The sequence below is a fragment of the Trichoplusia ni genome, chromosome 14 (genome assembly GCF_003590095.1).
Source record: "Trichoplusia ni isolate ovarian cell line Hi5 chromosome 14, tn1, whole genome shotgun sequence".
In the NCBI taxonomy this organism is placed as follows: domain Eukaryota; kingdom Metazoa; phylum Arthropoda; class Insecta; order Lepidoptera; family Noctuidae; genus Trichoplusia; species Trichoplusia ni.
Genome location: NC_039491.1, coordinates 6,584,106 through 6,599,521, shown reverse-complemented (window position 1 = coordinate 6,599,521; position 15,416 = coordinate 6,584,106). Strand labels below are relative to the sequence as shown.

Genomic DNA, 15,416 nt, shown 5'->3' with positions numbered 1-15,416 from the left:
AGAGGAATTTAGTTAAAAAAGATGGCTACTAAAATAAAATACACTGTCCAAACCGCAAAGCAAGCAAGAGATTAAGTTCTATTATCTCGCATTTTATACAACCATCATTAAAACGTCAGACATTTAAAATAATTAACCTCATAATATACATAGCAACCGCAATAAGTAGGTTAGCACTAGCACCTATATTTCAACACTCAATGAAATTAAATTCATCATAATTTATAAACGTCAACAATGCGAGATACTAATGACTTAACGCTTATTCAGAGAGAACAGTCTTGGCAGGTATAATTAGCAGATATTTAAGGTAATGGTTGACGGTAGGAACCTAGTTTACCTGAATACATAAACAGTAAATAAAAATTCTCGTAAGTTTGATCGAAAGTAAATAGGATTAGCGACAATTTGATCTCCCAAATGGCTATTAATTTTGTTCATCTAATAATATAATGCTCTATCTCCTAACAAATATCAGGTACAATTATTTTAAGTTAATAAAGACTTTTTATACAAACCTCTTTGTTTTGAAGCAAATGAACTCCAGCACAAATGATTGATAAGGATCAAAATGGTGATTTCAAAGTGCATGTGTGTGAGAAGAGAATACTATATAAAAGAAAATAAAAGACAAATAGTAAGGTAAAACTTACTTTGTATTGAAATCAAAGATTATAACTTAATATTTATGTCATATTTACACAGAATCCCCACATGTCTGGTTTGATTGTCCATGTTTTAAAAAACTTCTCCTTAATTTTAGACCATTTTGCTATGTATCTTGTAGATTTTCTCTTCATTTTATTATAAGGTATACACTCAATATTCTCTTCGCCACATATTTTTTTTGAGAACCTCATTTTTATTTAATATCTGTAAAAACTTCTTGTAAAGTTTGTATTTACTTATACATAAACTACTTCTTGGTAACAATGCATTTTTTTGGTGGCTCCTAACTTTTTCCCTTGCACTGCAACTTCAAACCTGGAAGATATAATAAATTAAGTAATCTATTTGTTGTATCACATATATTCACTGATAGAGTGAAAGTATAAAAATAATCAAGAGGAATAAATTAAGAAGATTGCTCATGTTATTTGTGTGTCCTCACACATAAAAAGCTTGCAAAATAGTAGCTAAAACATTTATAAAAGTGAAAACCTGTAATTGGTTTTTCTTGATTTTCTGCATTTTTTCTAATTGTCATTAGCTGTTAGTCTTCCATAGTGAATCAAATAAATAAATGAAATAGTCTAATTAAATGCACCATAATGTTGCTAAAATATTGTCAATCAAGTTGTAGCCATTGCTCATAGAATTTAATTTGTTTGAGTAATTAAATCACAACATAAACACAATATACATTTATTATGTACATAACTTACTGGTGGGTATTTGTTCTGCTCCATATTATACTCCCTGGAGCCGGCCGTACATTTTCATCAGAGCAGACATGAGGGAACACCAAAGATGTTTGATAGAACTCTGGAACAATATCCAATTTCAATGACGAGCATTCTGCTCTATTCAAGAAGGCTCTTTTTAATGACTGTTCAGAGTAAGGAACCCCATTTCCAAAGATAAAATATTTTATATATATTGGTTCACAAAGCATATCTATCAAACTGCCTTGGATACCTAAATGTATCCATTTTGCTATTTTATCACTGCATGAGACTGACAAGGTCTTATCGCCCTTTCCAGGCTTGGTTCTTACTTGACCAAGAAGTTGGTCAACAATTTCTGGATCTTTTGGATCTTGCTCACAATGAGGCAGACACTTGGCTCCTGTTCTATGGACACCATTGTCTGTTTTCTGTTTTTTCACATCAATATCACAAGTTTCATCATCAGCTTTGCGCTTCTCTGGTTTTAGTACATCACCATAATCTTCCTCTCCACCGCGAATAATAGAAGCGTCTCCACAAGGCAGTTGGGACGAATAGAATATAAACTCAATGCCATCATATAACTTTAAGTGGCCATCACAATTTCTAAATATAGAGGGTTCATGTTTTAAAGCCCTGTCAATATTGTGATACAAATACAGCAAGAAACCGCGTCGAGCAAATACTTCTGCATGGCTGTCGTTGAGTATGACTCCAGTCGGAGACATCTTCGTAGCACCGATACATTTCGAACCAGTGCCTAAAGATGCGACTTCAAGCGTTTTCATATATTTGTTGTACATAATAATACACGATAACACTGTCCATTCCTTCTCAACAGGTTTTCCATTCTTCGGTAAGTCATAGTACACTTCGAAGCAGCTTTCCACAATTTTGTCTATTAAAGTCTCGCTAAGGTTAGACATATTTGACATGAGGATATATGTATAACATATTATTGTGGATTTACATCATTTTCTCTAATTAGACATAAATATTTACTATGAGTAAGATATTTTAAGCAACTAGACCACACATTTAATCAAACAATTACTGAATAGGAGTTATAAACACTGTAAATTAAGTTTATTTTGTAAATAAATAGAGTCATGTCAATTTGTCAAATATACCTAATTGACAGCGTTAACGTTCCTTTCAAAGCATTTACTTGATGAGGCTCTCATTATACTGTCTAGTCTCTTTTTAGGTCATGTAAATAGATTTAAACCCAGGATCAGATTAAAGTTTTACTTTTCAGTAAAAAAATAACTTTTTTTATTTCAAATTTTAACTATCGATCGATCGATCAGAGAAAAAGTGTGAAATGGAACGTTTACGTACATTTCTTTCGCGTTGCAGATATTTAAAAACTCAAGTATTTTATGAATATTGAAACGTTTGAACCGTTAATTGTATTTCATTATAAGTACCATCGACTGTGTGGTTAACAAAGTATTTGAATGATAACTATACATTTAAATTACCTAAATATACTTTTCGGTTTAGGAAAGCTGGATCTCATTACAGAAAATGCTGGCTTCATTCAGTATGAGGGATAACAGAAACACACACACTTTCCTGGTAGAAGTCTCAAAGCGTAAGTAGACGATGAGATATCCCCCAAAATTTAATATGACAAAGACAGCAACGACTGAGTGCTTACCTCCGTAAAATTAGTTTTATTTGATCCCGATACAAATTTATCATGTCTAATGTTTTAAAATTATGGAAGGTCCATTGAAAATTATCTAACTTCGTTTCTGCTCTATCAGTCTGATTTTGAGGAATTTAACCTTCTTATTCATTTGTGGATACCTGACTACAAAAAGAACAAGTTTTTTTCTCGGTATCGATATTCAAATTACAAGTTATTGCCACAATGTTAAATCGTGAGCTTCGGCGCAAAAGTGTTTGATAAAATCAATATGTAAGTTCCTATTGCTCTTCTTATAATATCTGTGGTATTGCTCATACTTACCTATCTACATTTATCACAAGGTGCCGGGTACGGATATTAACGTTCACAGTGTTCATTATATTGACTATTTGTGGGCGGTGATGAAAGAGGGTAGTTTGTCATTCCACACCTCATTATAAAACGAGATGACGCAGCCGATCTCATGACCAATTTGAATATGAAAGAGCTCCCTTTAGCGTGTTAGATTTAACAGCTATCAAATCGTCCAATATAATGACTTTCCATTCTTCAGCGATCGATATTGTTGTTTCGAAATAAGAAATGGTTTTGCATAATAAACATACAGGATGTTGACTTAAAGAAAGGAGGTCATTTTATTTATTCAATAAAGCTTTATTTTCTGGCATTTGGTTGGAAAGTAAGAGATGTCAGATTTTCATGTAAAAGTGTATGATGAATGGACGTTTTTAATTAAATAAATAATGAAATATGTTACTCTTTATCGACCTGTAGTACATTCGTTAACTGTTTTAAACTCGTAAAGAGTTTTACCTACAGCCGTTACATTTGAGGTAACAATTAATTTATAAATATTAACAGGTAGGTACTGCAATCGTTAAGTGATGGTAGGTAAGATTCGCTTCCAAAGGAAGCAGTCTCAGTATATCTATAGACTTCTCGACGATGTACCTAATTACATTTTCGGCATTTTTTAAATTATGTTGTGGCGATCCCATTAAAATGCTTATAAAGTTAGCATCTCGCCAGTTAACGCATTATGCTTCGCTTTGAAAAAAGCCAGTTTGGAATTGTTAACAACTAGTAAGGCAAATGAGGCTTGAAATGGCTGTGAATTAAAACTTCCCAGTGGTGCATTATAGCTCATTACCGAAGTCCTTAAACACAGGTCTCTGGTCAAATTATATTAGTCCAGCTTCCTGTTTTTGTTCGCAAGCTGCGGCTGTGTACCCTGGACTAAGTGCTCTTATAAAATTATTGTTTTGTATGTTGTACGAATGTTAAACAGATCTCCTTTTTTCTTTTATAAGGAAGTGTATAAGTGTCGTGATTTAATATCTTCCTAATTACGTTCGCACCTAGAGTTTAATAAAACATCAGTATTTTATTGTCCATATTTTTGGTCTATAAAAATAAAATCAGGTGTTAAAATCAAAACAGCCGCAAGCACTGGGCAGTGAAAGGAAAGGAAACAAAGACTGAATGATCATTTCCTAGAGATTTCTGCAACTTGCGTTGTTGTTTGTTTGTTTTATTACTTCATCTGATCTGTTATTTCCGTACTCATATTTTACTTAAATATTGCTTTCGTTGTCATTACTATTAATCTACTGTAATTTGAAGCAGACTCCAGCGTAACTTGGGAATAGGCGAAACACAAGAAGAATTTGAATTAATAGTTGAGGTAGGTACCTAGGTTCTAACGATAAGCAGTACTGTTAGTACAAACAATATAAAATTCCTGACAAACGGAAATGTTTCAATAAATTCATGAATAAACAACATGTTTTATTAACGACCTTCTGCGATAAGATGTGGGTATTCATCGATAAAACTAAAATAAACGACGAGATAAATAGCACCGTAGAAGAATACCTGAGAATCCAAAAGTTATATCAATAATTATAACATTCAATAATTTAAAACTATGCAGTGATATGAGGTCATAAACGTTGAAAAACTAAAATATGGCCTAAGAATGTGTTTCCGACACCAAAATATTGATTGCAAACAACAGTACAAGGTCGTTCCGTCGGCTGTTACACAATATTTGGGCACTTTTATCTAACATCTCCGATGTTATTCGTGGTCGTCATTCAAAATGTAACATGAATTATTTAGTTTCCCAAAATTATGCAACGGTACAAATTGAATTCGTTTTGAATCAACATGGATCCCCGCTGCGCACATCTCGCGGTTCTGCCCTGCAATAAAAACGTAGAAATATTTTATTGTGAATCGATTACTGGTCGATATATTTCGTAACACGAATAAATATAACGCGTACGGTGTAAGTGAGCCGTAAAAGTATTTTAAAACATAAAATACAGATGACAAGTAAGTACGAGACACGATTGCGTATCGAAATTCGTGACAATGACCACACGTAATTTAATATAAGGGTAAATCCATAGTAGGTAATAACATTTATATAATACCAGTGGTACTTGTTGTCAGCTACCCAAACTACATATTGCGTCGATTTGCATATTCCCAGTTTGTCTTCAGTAGTGCTAATCGGATTTTAATATTTTGTTTTTCTAATAATAAAATTGTGCGCTACAAATAAATAAATTAATAATTAAATGATATAAATACTGTTTTAATTAATAAAAGAACAATTACTTAAATTATCATATTTCATATCCGACAATCTTAAACTGCGTTATTACGAGATTTGAAGGTAGAGTTGCGAGTTTATTGATACAGCGACGTTGCTGAACCGTTAAAGTCGCGCTTATGCATCGAAACAAAAGCAATTCTAACTTACGATAGTCATGCATGCAATGCTCTGATTACCAGTCAAAAATCGTAAATTTTGTTCAATTTTCATCTCCTCCCTCAGTCGCATTTTTCTGTATGGTAGTTCCACTATCCCTGTATCCTTTTAGTTGGATTTTTTATGACAAACGGTCATAATTATACTGTCGCCACTCTTACTCGCCTGAGTTTCTGTTGCCTACTTTTTGCGCTCGAGAAACCAACGGCTGTCTCTCTACACAGAGTCACTATTACGTAGCGACCTCCCTAATCATACCCATCCTTAAATGGTTCGTAGCATTCGTTAGGTGAACATTCTATACAAACTTTTAAAACAAACACAGTTACGTAATTTCACGCCGTTCTCTTCCGTTTTGTTGCGTTTAGGAACTAATCGTTTTGATAACCACTTATAGATTTGAACGTTTAATAACTACCGTTTGTACTACTTAGTGAAAACGCGAAGTTTAAGTTTATATCACACAATTATTCAGAATTCGAAAGTATGAAAATGTGTGTATGTTTGTTACCTCTACTCGCCCTAAAAGGGTAAACCGATTTTAATGAAATATGGCTTGTAGGTAGCTGACACCATGGATTTACAAATAGTCTAGCTTTTATTTGACTTCGTTATGGGAGACAGACAAAGCCGTGGAAAACAATAGTAAATTATTAGAACTTAACTAAAGTTCATGTTATATATTTCCTGTATTTTTTGTAAATTTATATTAAAATTCGTTAGTTATGTCAATTTTGTCTGTGAGGGGTGAGCTAATTATTGTTCTTAAAAAGTGATGTCAGTGCCACTTGCCGCCTATTTCTTTTTTTAAATGTAGAGATAAGTTAGGTAGTAAGCAAACGATTATTAGTATCCAAAACCCGATATTATTATTGAATATTACGCATGATGAAATACTAACGCAAGAAGTATGAAGTATTTAAAAAAAAATATTGACTTGCAGATACAGAGGCTAGAACACTTCGAAATTAGTGCTGAAAATCTATTAAATATTTATGAAACCTGAAACCTGAAAATGGTTTATGGAAGCTTACACAACCTAAGTGTCTACGATTGTCATCAATGTTCTAGCTTTACAGTTTCTTTCTCGATTTTAAAGCATTAGGATATTTGTCTTGATTATCCCAAACTACTCCGGATCCAGTACTGGCTCTACAAAATAAAAATGCAAATAGGAAGTAGACCTGCTTTTATAATGAACATTTTTTAAAAGAAGTCGGGCTGGGTTACCATTACATAATATAAGTACTAAGTATAGGGTAAACAATAAGCTACATTAATCAACAAGCTAATCTTAATACAAATATAAAAGCACTTACTACCAGAGGAACATTTCGGTTTCAATACTGCAGATAACAAATCAGAATCGTGCCGGGTCCACATTAGCACGCGGCACGTTCCGGCCCGCACGGCATCTGATAGGTAATACACCAGCCGTAATGCGCTCCTCGGTACACTATTTCAAATGTTATTACAGTTGCCATGTTGTTCCTGCCGCGTAGACAGCTCATATCGTACGGAATAATCGCGAACCTCGCCCTACACCATCCGATACGGACCGCCCGATTCCTTGAACAAGTATTGCGTGAGACGGAAGCACTGATGCCAGCATAAACATTGTTTAAAGCACGTTTGTGTAGGTAATCTTGAACGCCTTTTCACAGCACACAATCAAGGACATAAAATAAGTAGGTACCCACATTACTATAAACAGTAAGCAAACCTAACGTATAGCTCAATTTCATAGGCAATAATGTCTTAATGCAAAACCAACACTTGTAAGCCGATTTGTACATAAATTAAGCGCCACTTAATATGACAATTTACGAGCGTAGCTAACACGACTTCGATCGAGCCTTGTGTCCGCAAAGCCGGTGGAGCTGGCCGTCCAGAGATCAATTAATTCTCCTGCTAGCAAGGACATCTTTATAGCCTGCGTCGCAGTTTTAACGGTTCTTTGTAATGAACCCAGGAGTTCCAAGAGTCAAAAATTCTGCATCACTCAGCATTTTTTTAAGGATATTTTTGGATAACTTCTTAAGTAGAAACGTAAAAAAAGAACTTAAAAAAAATCCTATTGCAACAGTTTTTTTTTTCACAAAATTGAATTCAATGAATGATGACTGAGCATTCAAAGTAAAAATATTATTAGTCCGTTCGATACATCAACATCAACATCAACTTTTTAGACGCCTAACGTATTTTTTCCTCTATCTAGACAATATATTGTACCTATTGATAAAGATAAACTGCTATGAATTTTAAAGGAACTCACCTTAGGGGTTTGTGACGTATAAAGACTTCTCAAAACTTTACTTTACTTTAGAAATTAGAATTTCTAATAAAAAGAACTGTGTAAATAGCCCGAACTTGAGAATGCTATATAAATAGTTGATAGGGTACAATTGTTGGGAGCTTATTACAATGAAGGCAATTTCTTCAACTACTGTAATGCGACCAGCGCTGCGGCGCGCGGCGATGCCATAGCGTGCCTGTAATAAATTCACTACAACGTAATAAACTTGGGTGGTCGACTTTATTGATATCGAAACAGCTTTGAAAAATACCTTTCTATGCATGATTAATTGTTTGTAATAACTAGGTAGGTAGTGGCCACTTATGTAGTACCTACATCGTTATCATCATATTTTGATGTTTCTATACAACTATTAGATAACTGTATACTTTGTGAGAAAGTATTTAATATTACGTGTGAACGATAACTTAACTACCTGTGTGCTAAATGAAATAAGAATAATAGAGCGTTAACTATCTAAGCTTCATAAAATAGGTATTTATTAAAGTTAAGAAATAGAATTCGTAATTAAACTTGTTTGGATAGACTGCAATGATAAGACAAGTAATAAGTAGTAGGATGAGAGTGTATGATTATTTGTTTTTTCTTAAAATTTACAAAATAAAATCTCTTTTAATTTTTAAGCATAAATAACATCATTTTAGAGTTTTTGGAAGTCATTTGAAAGACTGATTAATTAAAATGATTTTTTTTATTAGAGAAACTGGAAATTATAACTGCATTTTGGAAAATACCAATTTGGTTTTAGCTTTTAGCAGTACATACAATTTTGTCGACCTGTTAACAGTAATAAAACTGTATGGATTGCGAAAAGAGCTGTCTTCGATTTTATATTACTTTATTAAAATTTATTTATACAATTGAATGTTCCTGTTTTTTAAAGTAAATAAATATCTTTCGTGGATGCTCTGTATCTTTGACTCTTTGGTCGACACTGACAAGTGACTGAATAAAATGTCATGTTTGACATTACACTGACGGTCCAACCTCAAACAAAAGCACGGATCGTTTTGCATTTTTAGATTCCTTGCATTTTCCTTATAGAAGCAGATTTTAAGAGTTATTCTTTAAATTAAGATCTAGAGACATGGGCAACTGGAAATTAGAGGTTGGACGGATGGCTATGTACACATCTTTTCCGGTAGGACTGTTCTTTTATTTCAATCAGCCAACTTATTTTGAAGAGTGGGTAACTAACACTAAGCGCCAAATATTTCCACCGGAGAACATGAAAGATAGAGAAGCTATACAGCAGCTCATCAAAGACATGAGAAAAAAGCAAATTGAAGCCCTCGATAAAGAATGAGTGTCAAGTGATGTGTTTCATGAGTAGTTACATTCGAATGTTGGACGACATGTACATAAACTGTCTATTTTATTATGTTAATTTGTAATGGTTAGTATTTTCCTAATTAAATGTAATTTTTCATAGGAAAAATTGTGTTTTTATTGTTAACTTTAAGGTTAAGGTTATTTGGGAGGTGAATAAGGTAAGATTAAGAAAAAGTAACATCCCATCACTCAATATATTTATTTACAAACATTTAACAATACTAAAACATAAATTTAATCAGCCTTTAACTTAATTTTATTTCTGTAACTTAATACAACACCTAACAAAGTTGATAACAAGGATGCATATATTACATATGATACACCATAATACTCTCCAATGAATCCTGAAACCATAGGAGAAACTACTCCTGTCAGGGATCTCATACTATTTGAGGCTCCTATTAATGTACCTCTATGATCCCCATGACTTCTTTTTAAAACCATTTCTAATGTAACTAACCTACCAACAGCATTACTTACAGCTAACGGTATTAACCAAAGAGTATAAATATAAACATTAAATGACATTAGTAATCCAAATAATGATATGCTTATTACTAAAAACACATGGAAGTTTCGTATGCTGTAATCTTTATCATGGATATAAAAGTTATTGATAAAACCAATGAAAAAACTGCATATTGAACCTATAACTCCTTGAAAAGCTATTACATAACCAATATACTTGGGAGATAGATCATATACAGATTTCAAATAAAGTGAGTAGTTTGAATAGTAAACACCCATTGCAAATCCAATTAAAGCTTTGAAAAAGAAAATGTCCCAGTATATCGACCATTCTATGTAATATAACTCCACAATTGATTGGCGGATGCTTCCATATGCCGATTGTAATATACTCTTAGGAACAACTTTGGCCTTGGAATTACTTTTAGATTGCTTCTTATTATCACAGTTTGGTAAAAAATATACAATACCTGAAAAAAAAACTTTGTTACCATCACATGACTAAGTAAATAATTTCACATGATACATTACATTGAATGATTAAGCAACTTCTAAACTACATAATTAGAATCAATGATTAACTAAAAATGAATTGATTATACAAAACATTCAAGGCCCAACTTATTGATAACACAATCTAAAATATCTTTGAAAAACAACTTACTAGAATTGATGGCAAAAAATATTCCAACAACTATGGCAATTAGTAGAAATCCATTTTCTGGATTATCTTCTGCTATGTGGCCTCCAATAATAGGGCCCAGCGTGATACCAACTCCTGAGATGGCAGCCATCTTTCCATAGATGTCCCCCTGCTTCTTTTCATCTTTCTCATAGTCTGGCACTAAAGCCTTTGATAACATCTGAGTTTGCTTAAAGAGTCCTGAAAATAATTTATTTGCTCGAAATAGATATTAAATTATGGGCTTGTCATTATGGCTGAGTTTAATGACTTAAGAAATATATGCCAAATATCTTATAAACCAACAAAAATAAGTCTTATTTTATGGTAGTTTAGTTAATATTAGATACTCACATAAGTATTTTATAGTTTTTCCAACAGTAAAATAAATTATAATGGATTTATACTTCATTAAAGTTTTTAATGAGAAATGAAAAGTGTAAAGTATGTATGTAAATAAGTTTGATTATCTACCTAATACTGCTCTCATCAATAAAATTATGAGTATTGAGTTAGTAAGTCCAAGCACAGTGTATGCAACAGCACATATCAGTTGAGTCAATATCATAATTGATTTCCGGCCCTTAAGATCACTCAAACTGCCCTGAAAATATTATTTGTTACATATTGATACATTAACCTTTAAGTATAAAGAGAATATTAATAATTTGTACTTACTATAATGGGCCCTGAAACCAGCTGAAATCCAGCATAAATGGAACCTAAAAGGCCAACATATAAATGACTGCCTCCCAGATTTCTTACATGGCCAGATACTAGTGGTACTATAAGACCAACTGCTAATAGGTCCTAAAACGACAAAAATACTTATTAAATTATCTAAGCCAACTCATTTCAAAAAAAAAATATTCGATTATGGTGCTCCTGAAACTCACCACAAATGCGACCACTTGTAGAACGTAAATAGAAAACGACATATTGTTTTCTTATTAGCTTAAAATCACTAGGAACATACTTTAAAAACGAGTAAAATGCACAAAAATCTTCGAAATACTAAGACAACTAAAAGAGCGTATAATTTTCAGTTAATCTTCATGTCAGTAAATTTATCTTATCGCCGTGCTCTTAAAAATATTAGAGTACCGACCGAATTGCGTGCGTGCTGAAAGTTAAATTATTATGATGTGTCATATCATTGATATCATTGTTATTACTTCATTATTTGACATTTCATAGTGTTTTTAGAGAAAGGCATGAACACAGAGCATGAAGCAAGTCAATTATTTTTTGAAATGGCGGCATTGGCAAAAGTGCAGATTGGCCATTCCAAGATTAAAAGATCAGGAATTCTGATACTGAATTAATTAGACCAAAAATTTGAATAGATTGTATAGATTTTGATATAATGATGGCTTCTGAAAACACGCATAATAATAAATAATATTATTTACAAAATGCAAAACCCTGATAAATAAATAATAAATAAATAAATGCGGACAACATCACATACATTGTTCTGAACCCAAAGTAAGTTGCTAAAGCACTTGTGTTATGGAATTCAGATACAACGAAGGTACCACAAACACCCAGACCCGAGACAATGTAGAAATGTGAATTTTTACATTGACCCGGCCGGGGATCGAACCCGGGACCTCAGAGCTAGCGACACCTTGAAACCGGTGCGTGCGCCACTCGACCACGGAGGTCGTCGATGTCAAAGACATTTAGCTAAACCACTGAAAAAAAAAAGAACTGACACTACGGATGACACTTGACAGGTTTTTTTCGAGATTGAAAATTATCTGGGCTCTCAAATAAATATCACAATAATTTTTGGATTTAAATTAGTAGTGACCATTTTATAGGTTATTAGTATTCTGTGTCATTTTAAGTTATTGTGTTAAGAATTTTTTTATTCCAATTTACCTGTCTTGTGTATGTACGTAATAGCAGCTAACTAAACAATTGTCCAGTCATAGAGAGCAAGTAGAAGTTTGAAGAAAATATATAAATATAGCAGTTATTTGTCTAAAGTCGCAATACCTAAGTGCTAGAAGATGAGTAGTTTAAGGTCCCAAGTAAGTATATTCATTGTTAGAAGAATGTGCCGCAATCAAGTAAAAACTTAAATTTTCACATTTTATGAACTATTTGAGTAACACTATTTGACGAAACTTTCAGGTTTTAAAGACGTTCAAAAGATTACATAGAACTCGGATGAAGGTATTTGCTGGGGATGAGAGAGCACTTACAGCCGGTAGGTTAAGGATAAATGAAGAATTTCAAAAAAACAAACATGTGTCTAATGAAGATGCAATAAAGACAGTAAGTTTAACTTTATTGTTTTCATGCATTAAGATTGATTTAGTGCATTTTCTTAATAATAGATTATTTCTTTGCTAGAATTACAATTCAATTAAATTCAAAACTCTTAATCATAAACTATATGCTTAGATGTCAAAACATAATAAAAAAATACATTTCAGATGATCAAATTGGGTGAGGATGTGGTCACTGAACTTAGAACACAGGTCATTCAAGCTAAAGAAGTTCAGCCCGGAGTTTTTGGTATGGCATCACTTATATTAACTTTTGAATTTGTCTTGTTTTCCCTTTAGAAAGAAACCTTTCTTTTAAATGGTTATTTTTTTTTATTATACAGTAATTATTAGTTGTACAATAAAATTTTACTTAATGTCTATTTTTTTTAATTTTTCAGAGGCAAAAATAACTGAGGATACAGTGAAATTTGATAACATACCTTATGATGACAATGCTGTACTAGATGATGGTACAGTTGCAAACAGACCCTGTTGTCAAGATCAAGCCCTGAAGAAATAGATTTTGTAGGGAAATGGAATCATAATAAAGAGCAAATATTCATTAAATTAATCATAGTTGTAAATGAGTAGTTTCTAGTCTTGTTGAGCTATAGTTTTAGAAATAAGTTTTTTGAATGTTAAAAAGCTATTAATGAGACTAAATAAAGTTTATATAAATTATAATTAATATGATTTTATTTAAACTTTGAGCCGTCGCGTCGGCGTCGGAGCCACTGCCTGAGTTTAACTGTCTATGGTCTACCATAGACAGACCAGACTCGAAGAAAGAACCTGTCAAATGTGTCAAAACTAGAATTGACATTGGCAACGTTCCATTACTCTAAATATTATTATTCGAGCATAGCAATCCTTATCAACTATCCGTGTTTCTTAACTTGAATACGTGACAATAAGCATACTTTTTAAAACAAAAATAATTTGAGTCGGTATAAACTTCCAAAAATGAAATAGCAAGTTTCTTTGATATTAAAAAGTAATTCATACTGATACAATTTACAATCATCGATATGCTCAAAATTGTTAAGTCTCCGTGAACTGGAGCGCTGATCAGCCGTGCTTTTCACATACTTCAGCAAAACATCTTCGGCTGTATTTTTGATCGAAACAACATTATTTACAGTCAAAATGCTAACTAGAAATTTAGTTTCTAGGGCTGTTCTACTGCGTTCTCTAAAAAATGCAGCTGACAACGTAAAGCAAACTAAAAGGAACGCAGGCCATGGGTAAGTCGCCTGTTATGTCATTGCTTTGAACTTACCATTTATTTTGGTTACCTATAATGAACAAATATGAAATTGCAAATTAAAGCTTTTAATGATTTTGTTCTTAAATCATTAGATAAACACGAGATGAGCGTCATTATTGAGTGTACCCATATACATGATAATGTATTATAATGAAAACTTAAATTTCTGTATCATATACCTAATTTTAATTATTCATTACATTTCAGAGTATGGTCGTACCGAGTGCCACCTCCTATGCCGTCGAAGAAGGCGATTTACTTAGCTCAAGGCATTGGAGGTCTCTGTTGGTGGTGGATCTTGTACCATTGTCTTTCCGAACCGGATCACATTTTTGTATGTTAATATTTTTGATTTAAAACAAGTCCAGTACCCACTCATTTAAAAAAAAACAGGTGATATTGAGTTTCGGTAAAACGGGGTGAAATGAGATTTTTTTGGGTGGATAGAATCTAGAGTTTTTATTAAAATTTGGAAGTTGAACTAGACAATATATACAGTATACACGACAATTCTCAAACATTTCATAAAGTAATTGTGTTTAAGTATTTTTATGTAAGAAAATATTCATGCATGGGAGATGCATGAAAAAAAAACACTTTTTTCCCTTGAAACTCGATTCACACAGTTTTACAATTAAAAAAAATCAGTTTCTGCAAGATGACCTATTCAAAAACTTCATATTTTTTTTCAGCAGCTACATGAATGAATAGCTGATTTAGTCCAATTGTAATCAGAACAAGTTTACACTGTATGTGTAGAATGATGAAAAGGTTTATATTAAGTGTAGGAAGGATCCCTTTGTCATGTAGCACAGACAAAAATATTTACCAGCTTTTTGTTGGATGCATGTAGAAAAGCTTACTTTTTAACCCAATTTCACATATAACTTTAATTTCAATTACTTTTTTGTTTCTTTCCAGGGTGAATTCACGTATATTGACCCAAGCACCTTTACTGATGCCGAGCTGGGTGTACCTCCTGACTCTGCTGGATCATTGAGGAACCTTAAAAAAGAATAATAAAATAATTGTACAAGTAGATTCCTTTAATTTATGTTGATGTTAAATAAAAATTATTGAATATCTGTTAGTCTTACATTTTAGTATTTTCCTTTTGTGTATACCTACCGTAGAATCCTGGTTGGTCACCTGATGCAATGTCTGATAACAATTTTAAATAATTGATATACTTCTATGAGAATATACACCTAAATAATATCAGCAGTTTGGTTTCAAGGGCC

General features: G+C 32.6%; 5 protein-coding genes across 5 annotated transcripts; 3 read left to right on the top strand and 2 right to left on the bottom strand.

Moving 5' to 3' along the window:
* Window positions 1–649: 649 nt before the first annotated feature.
* Window positions 650–2,527, bottom strand: LOC113500700 (tRNA-specific adenosine deaminase 1-like). Its single transcript, XM_026881576.1, is given in 4 exon segments — window positions 650–846; window positions 848–938; window positions 941–984; window positions 1,386–2,527. Coding segments are annotated over 4 exon segments (1,233 nt in total). The 5' UTR covers window positions 2,324–2,527; the 3' UTR covers window positions 650–686.
* A 6,588-nt stretch (window positions 2,528–9,115) lies between these two features.
* LOC113500751 (protein PET100 homolog, mitochondrial) lies at window positions 9,116–9,579 on the top strand. Its single transcript, XM_026881640.1, has one exon. The coding sequence runs from the start codon at window positions 9,229–9,231 to the stop codon at window positions 9,445–9,447; it is 219 nt and encodes a 72-aa protein (XP_026737441.1). The 5' UTR covers window positions 9,116–9,228; the 3' UTR covers window positions 9,448–9,579.
* On the bottom strand, window positions 9,150–11,830 carry LOC113500750 (major facilitator superfamily domain-containing protein 9-like). The gene is made up of 5 exons (XM_026881639.1): window positions 11,523–11,830; window positions 11,305–11,436; window positions 11,101–11,230; window positions 10,609–10,827; window positions 9,150–10,414 (listed from the first exon to the last, which is right to left on the bottom strand). The coding sequence occupies exons 1-5, from the start codon at window positions 11,562–11,564 to the stop codon at window positions 9,708–9,710; spliced, it is 1,230 nt and encodes a 409-aa protein (XP_026737440.1). The 5' UTR covers window positions 11,565–11,830; the 3' UTR covers window positions 9,150–9,707.
* A 513-nt stretch (window positions 11,831–12,343) lies between these two features.
* Window positions 12,344–13,592, top strand: LOC113500748 (complex III assembly factor LYRM7). Its single transcript, XM_026881637.1, has 4 exons — window positions 12,344–12,665; window positions 12,769–12,912; window positions 13,074–13,155; window positions 13,307–13,592. The coding sequence occupies exons 1-4, from the start codon at window positions 12,645–12,647 to the stop codon at window positions 13,426–13,428; spliced, it is 369 nt and encodes a 122-aa protein (XP_026737438.1). The 5' UTR covers window positions 12,344–12,644; the 3' UTR covers window positions 13,429–13,592.
* A 365-nt stretch (window positions 13,593–13,957) lies between these two features.
* On the top strand, window positions 13,958–15,271 carry LOC113500749 (NADH dehydrogenase [ubiquinone] 1 beta subcomplex subunit 2, mitochondrial-like). Its single transcript, XM_026881638.1, has 3 exons — window positions 13,958–14,152; window positions 14,383–14,509; window positions 15,097–15,271. Exons 1-3 carry the CDS (start codon window positions 14,055–14,057, stop codon window positions 15,193–15,195), a joined length of 324 nt encoding a protein of 107 aa, XP_026737439.1. The 5' UTR covers window positions 13,958–14,054; the 3' UTR covers window positions 15,196–15,271.
* The last annotated feature ends 145 nt before the right edge of the window (window positions 15,272–15,416 follow it).

What these genes read in the sequence shown, in the direction of transcription:
- LOC113500750 (XM_026881639.1), bottom strand. Translation starts at nt 11,564, where the DNA reads ATGTCGTTTTCTATTTACGTTCTACAAGTGGTCGCATTTGTG. An exon ending in TACAAGTGGTCGCATTTGTG is followed by an intron (nt 11,437 to 11,522) that starts GTGAGTTTCAGG and finishes TTGTCGTTTTAG; the next exon opens with GACCTATTAGCAGTTGGTCT. An exon ending in TGGTTTCAGGGCCCATTATA is followed by an intron (nt 11,231 to 11,304) that starts GTAAGTACAAAT and finishes TAATATTTTCAG; the next exon opens with GGCAGTTTGAGTGATCTTAA.
- LOC113500749 (XM_026881638.1), top strand. Translation starts at nt 14,055, where the DNA reads ATGCTAACTAGAAATTTAGTTTCTAGGGCTGTTCTACTGCGTTCTCTA. An exon ending in AAAAGGAACGCAGGCCATGG is followed by an intron (nt 14,153 to 14,382) that starts GTAAGTCGCCTG and finishes ATTACATTTCAG; the next exon opens with AGTATGGTCGTACCGAGTGC. An exon ending in CCGAACCGGATCACATTTTT is followed by an intron (nt 14,510 to 15,096) that starts GTATGTTAATAT and finishes GTTTCTTTCCAG; the next exon opens with GGTGAATTCACGTATATTGA.
- LOC113500751 (XM_026881640.1), top strand. Translation starts at nt 9,229, where the DNA reads ATGGGCAACTGGAAATTAGAGGTTGGACGGATGGCTATGTACACATCT.
- LOC113500748 (XM_026881637.1), top strand. Translation starts at nt 12,645, where the DNA reads ATGAGTAGTTTAAGGTCCCAA. An exon ending in TGAGTAGTTTAAGGTCCCAA is followed by an intron (nt 12,666 to 12,768) that starts GTAAGTATATTC and finishes CGAAACTTTCAG; the next exon opens with GTTTTAAAGACGTTCAAAAG. An exon ending in ATGAAGATGCAATAAAGACA is followed by an intron (nt 12,913 to 13,073) that starts GTAAGTTTAACT and finishes AATACATTTCAG; the next exon opens with ATGATCAAATTGGGTGAGGA.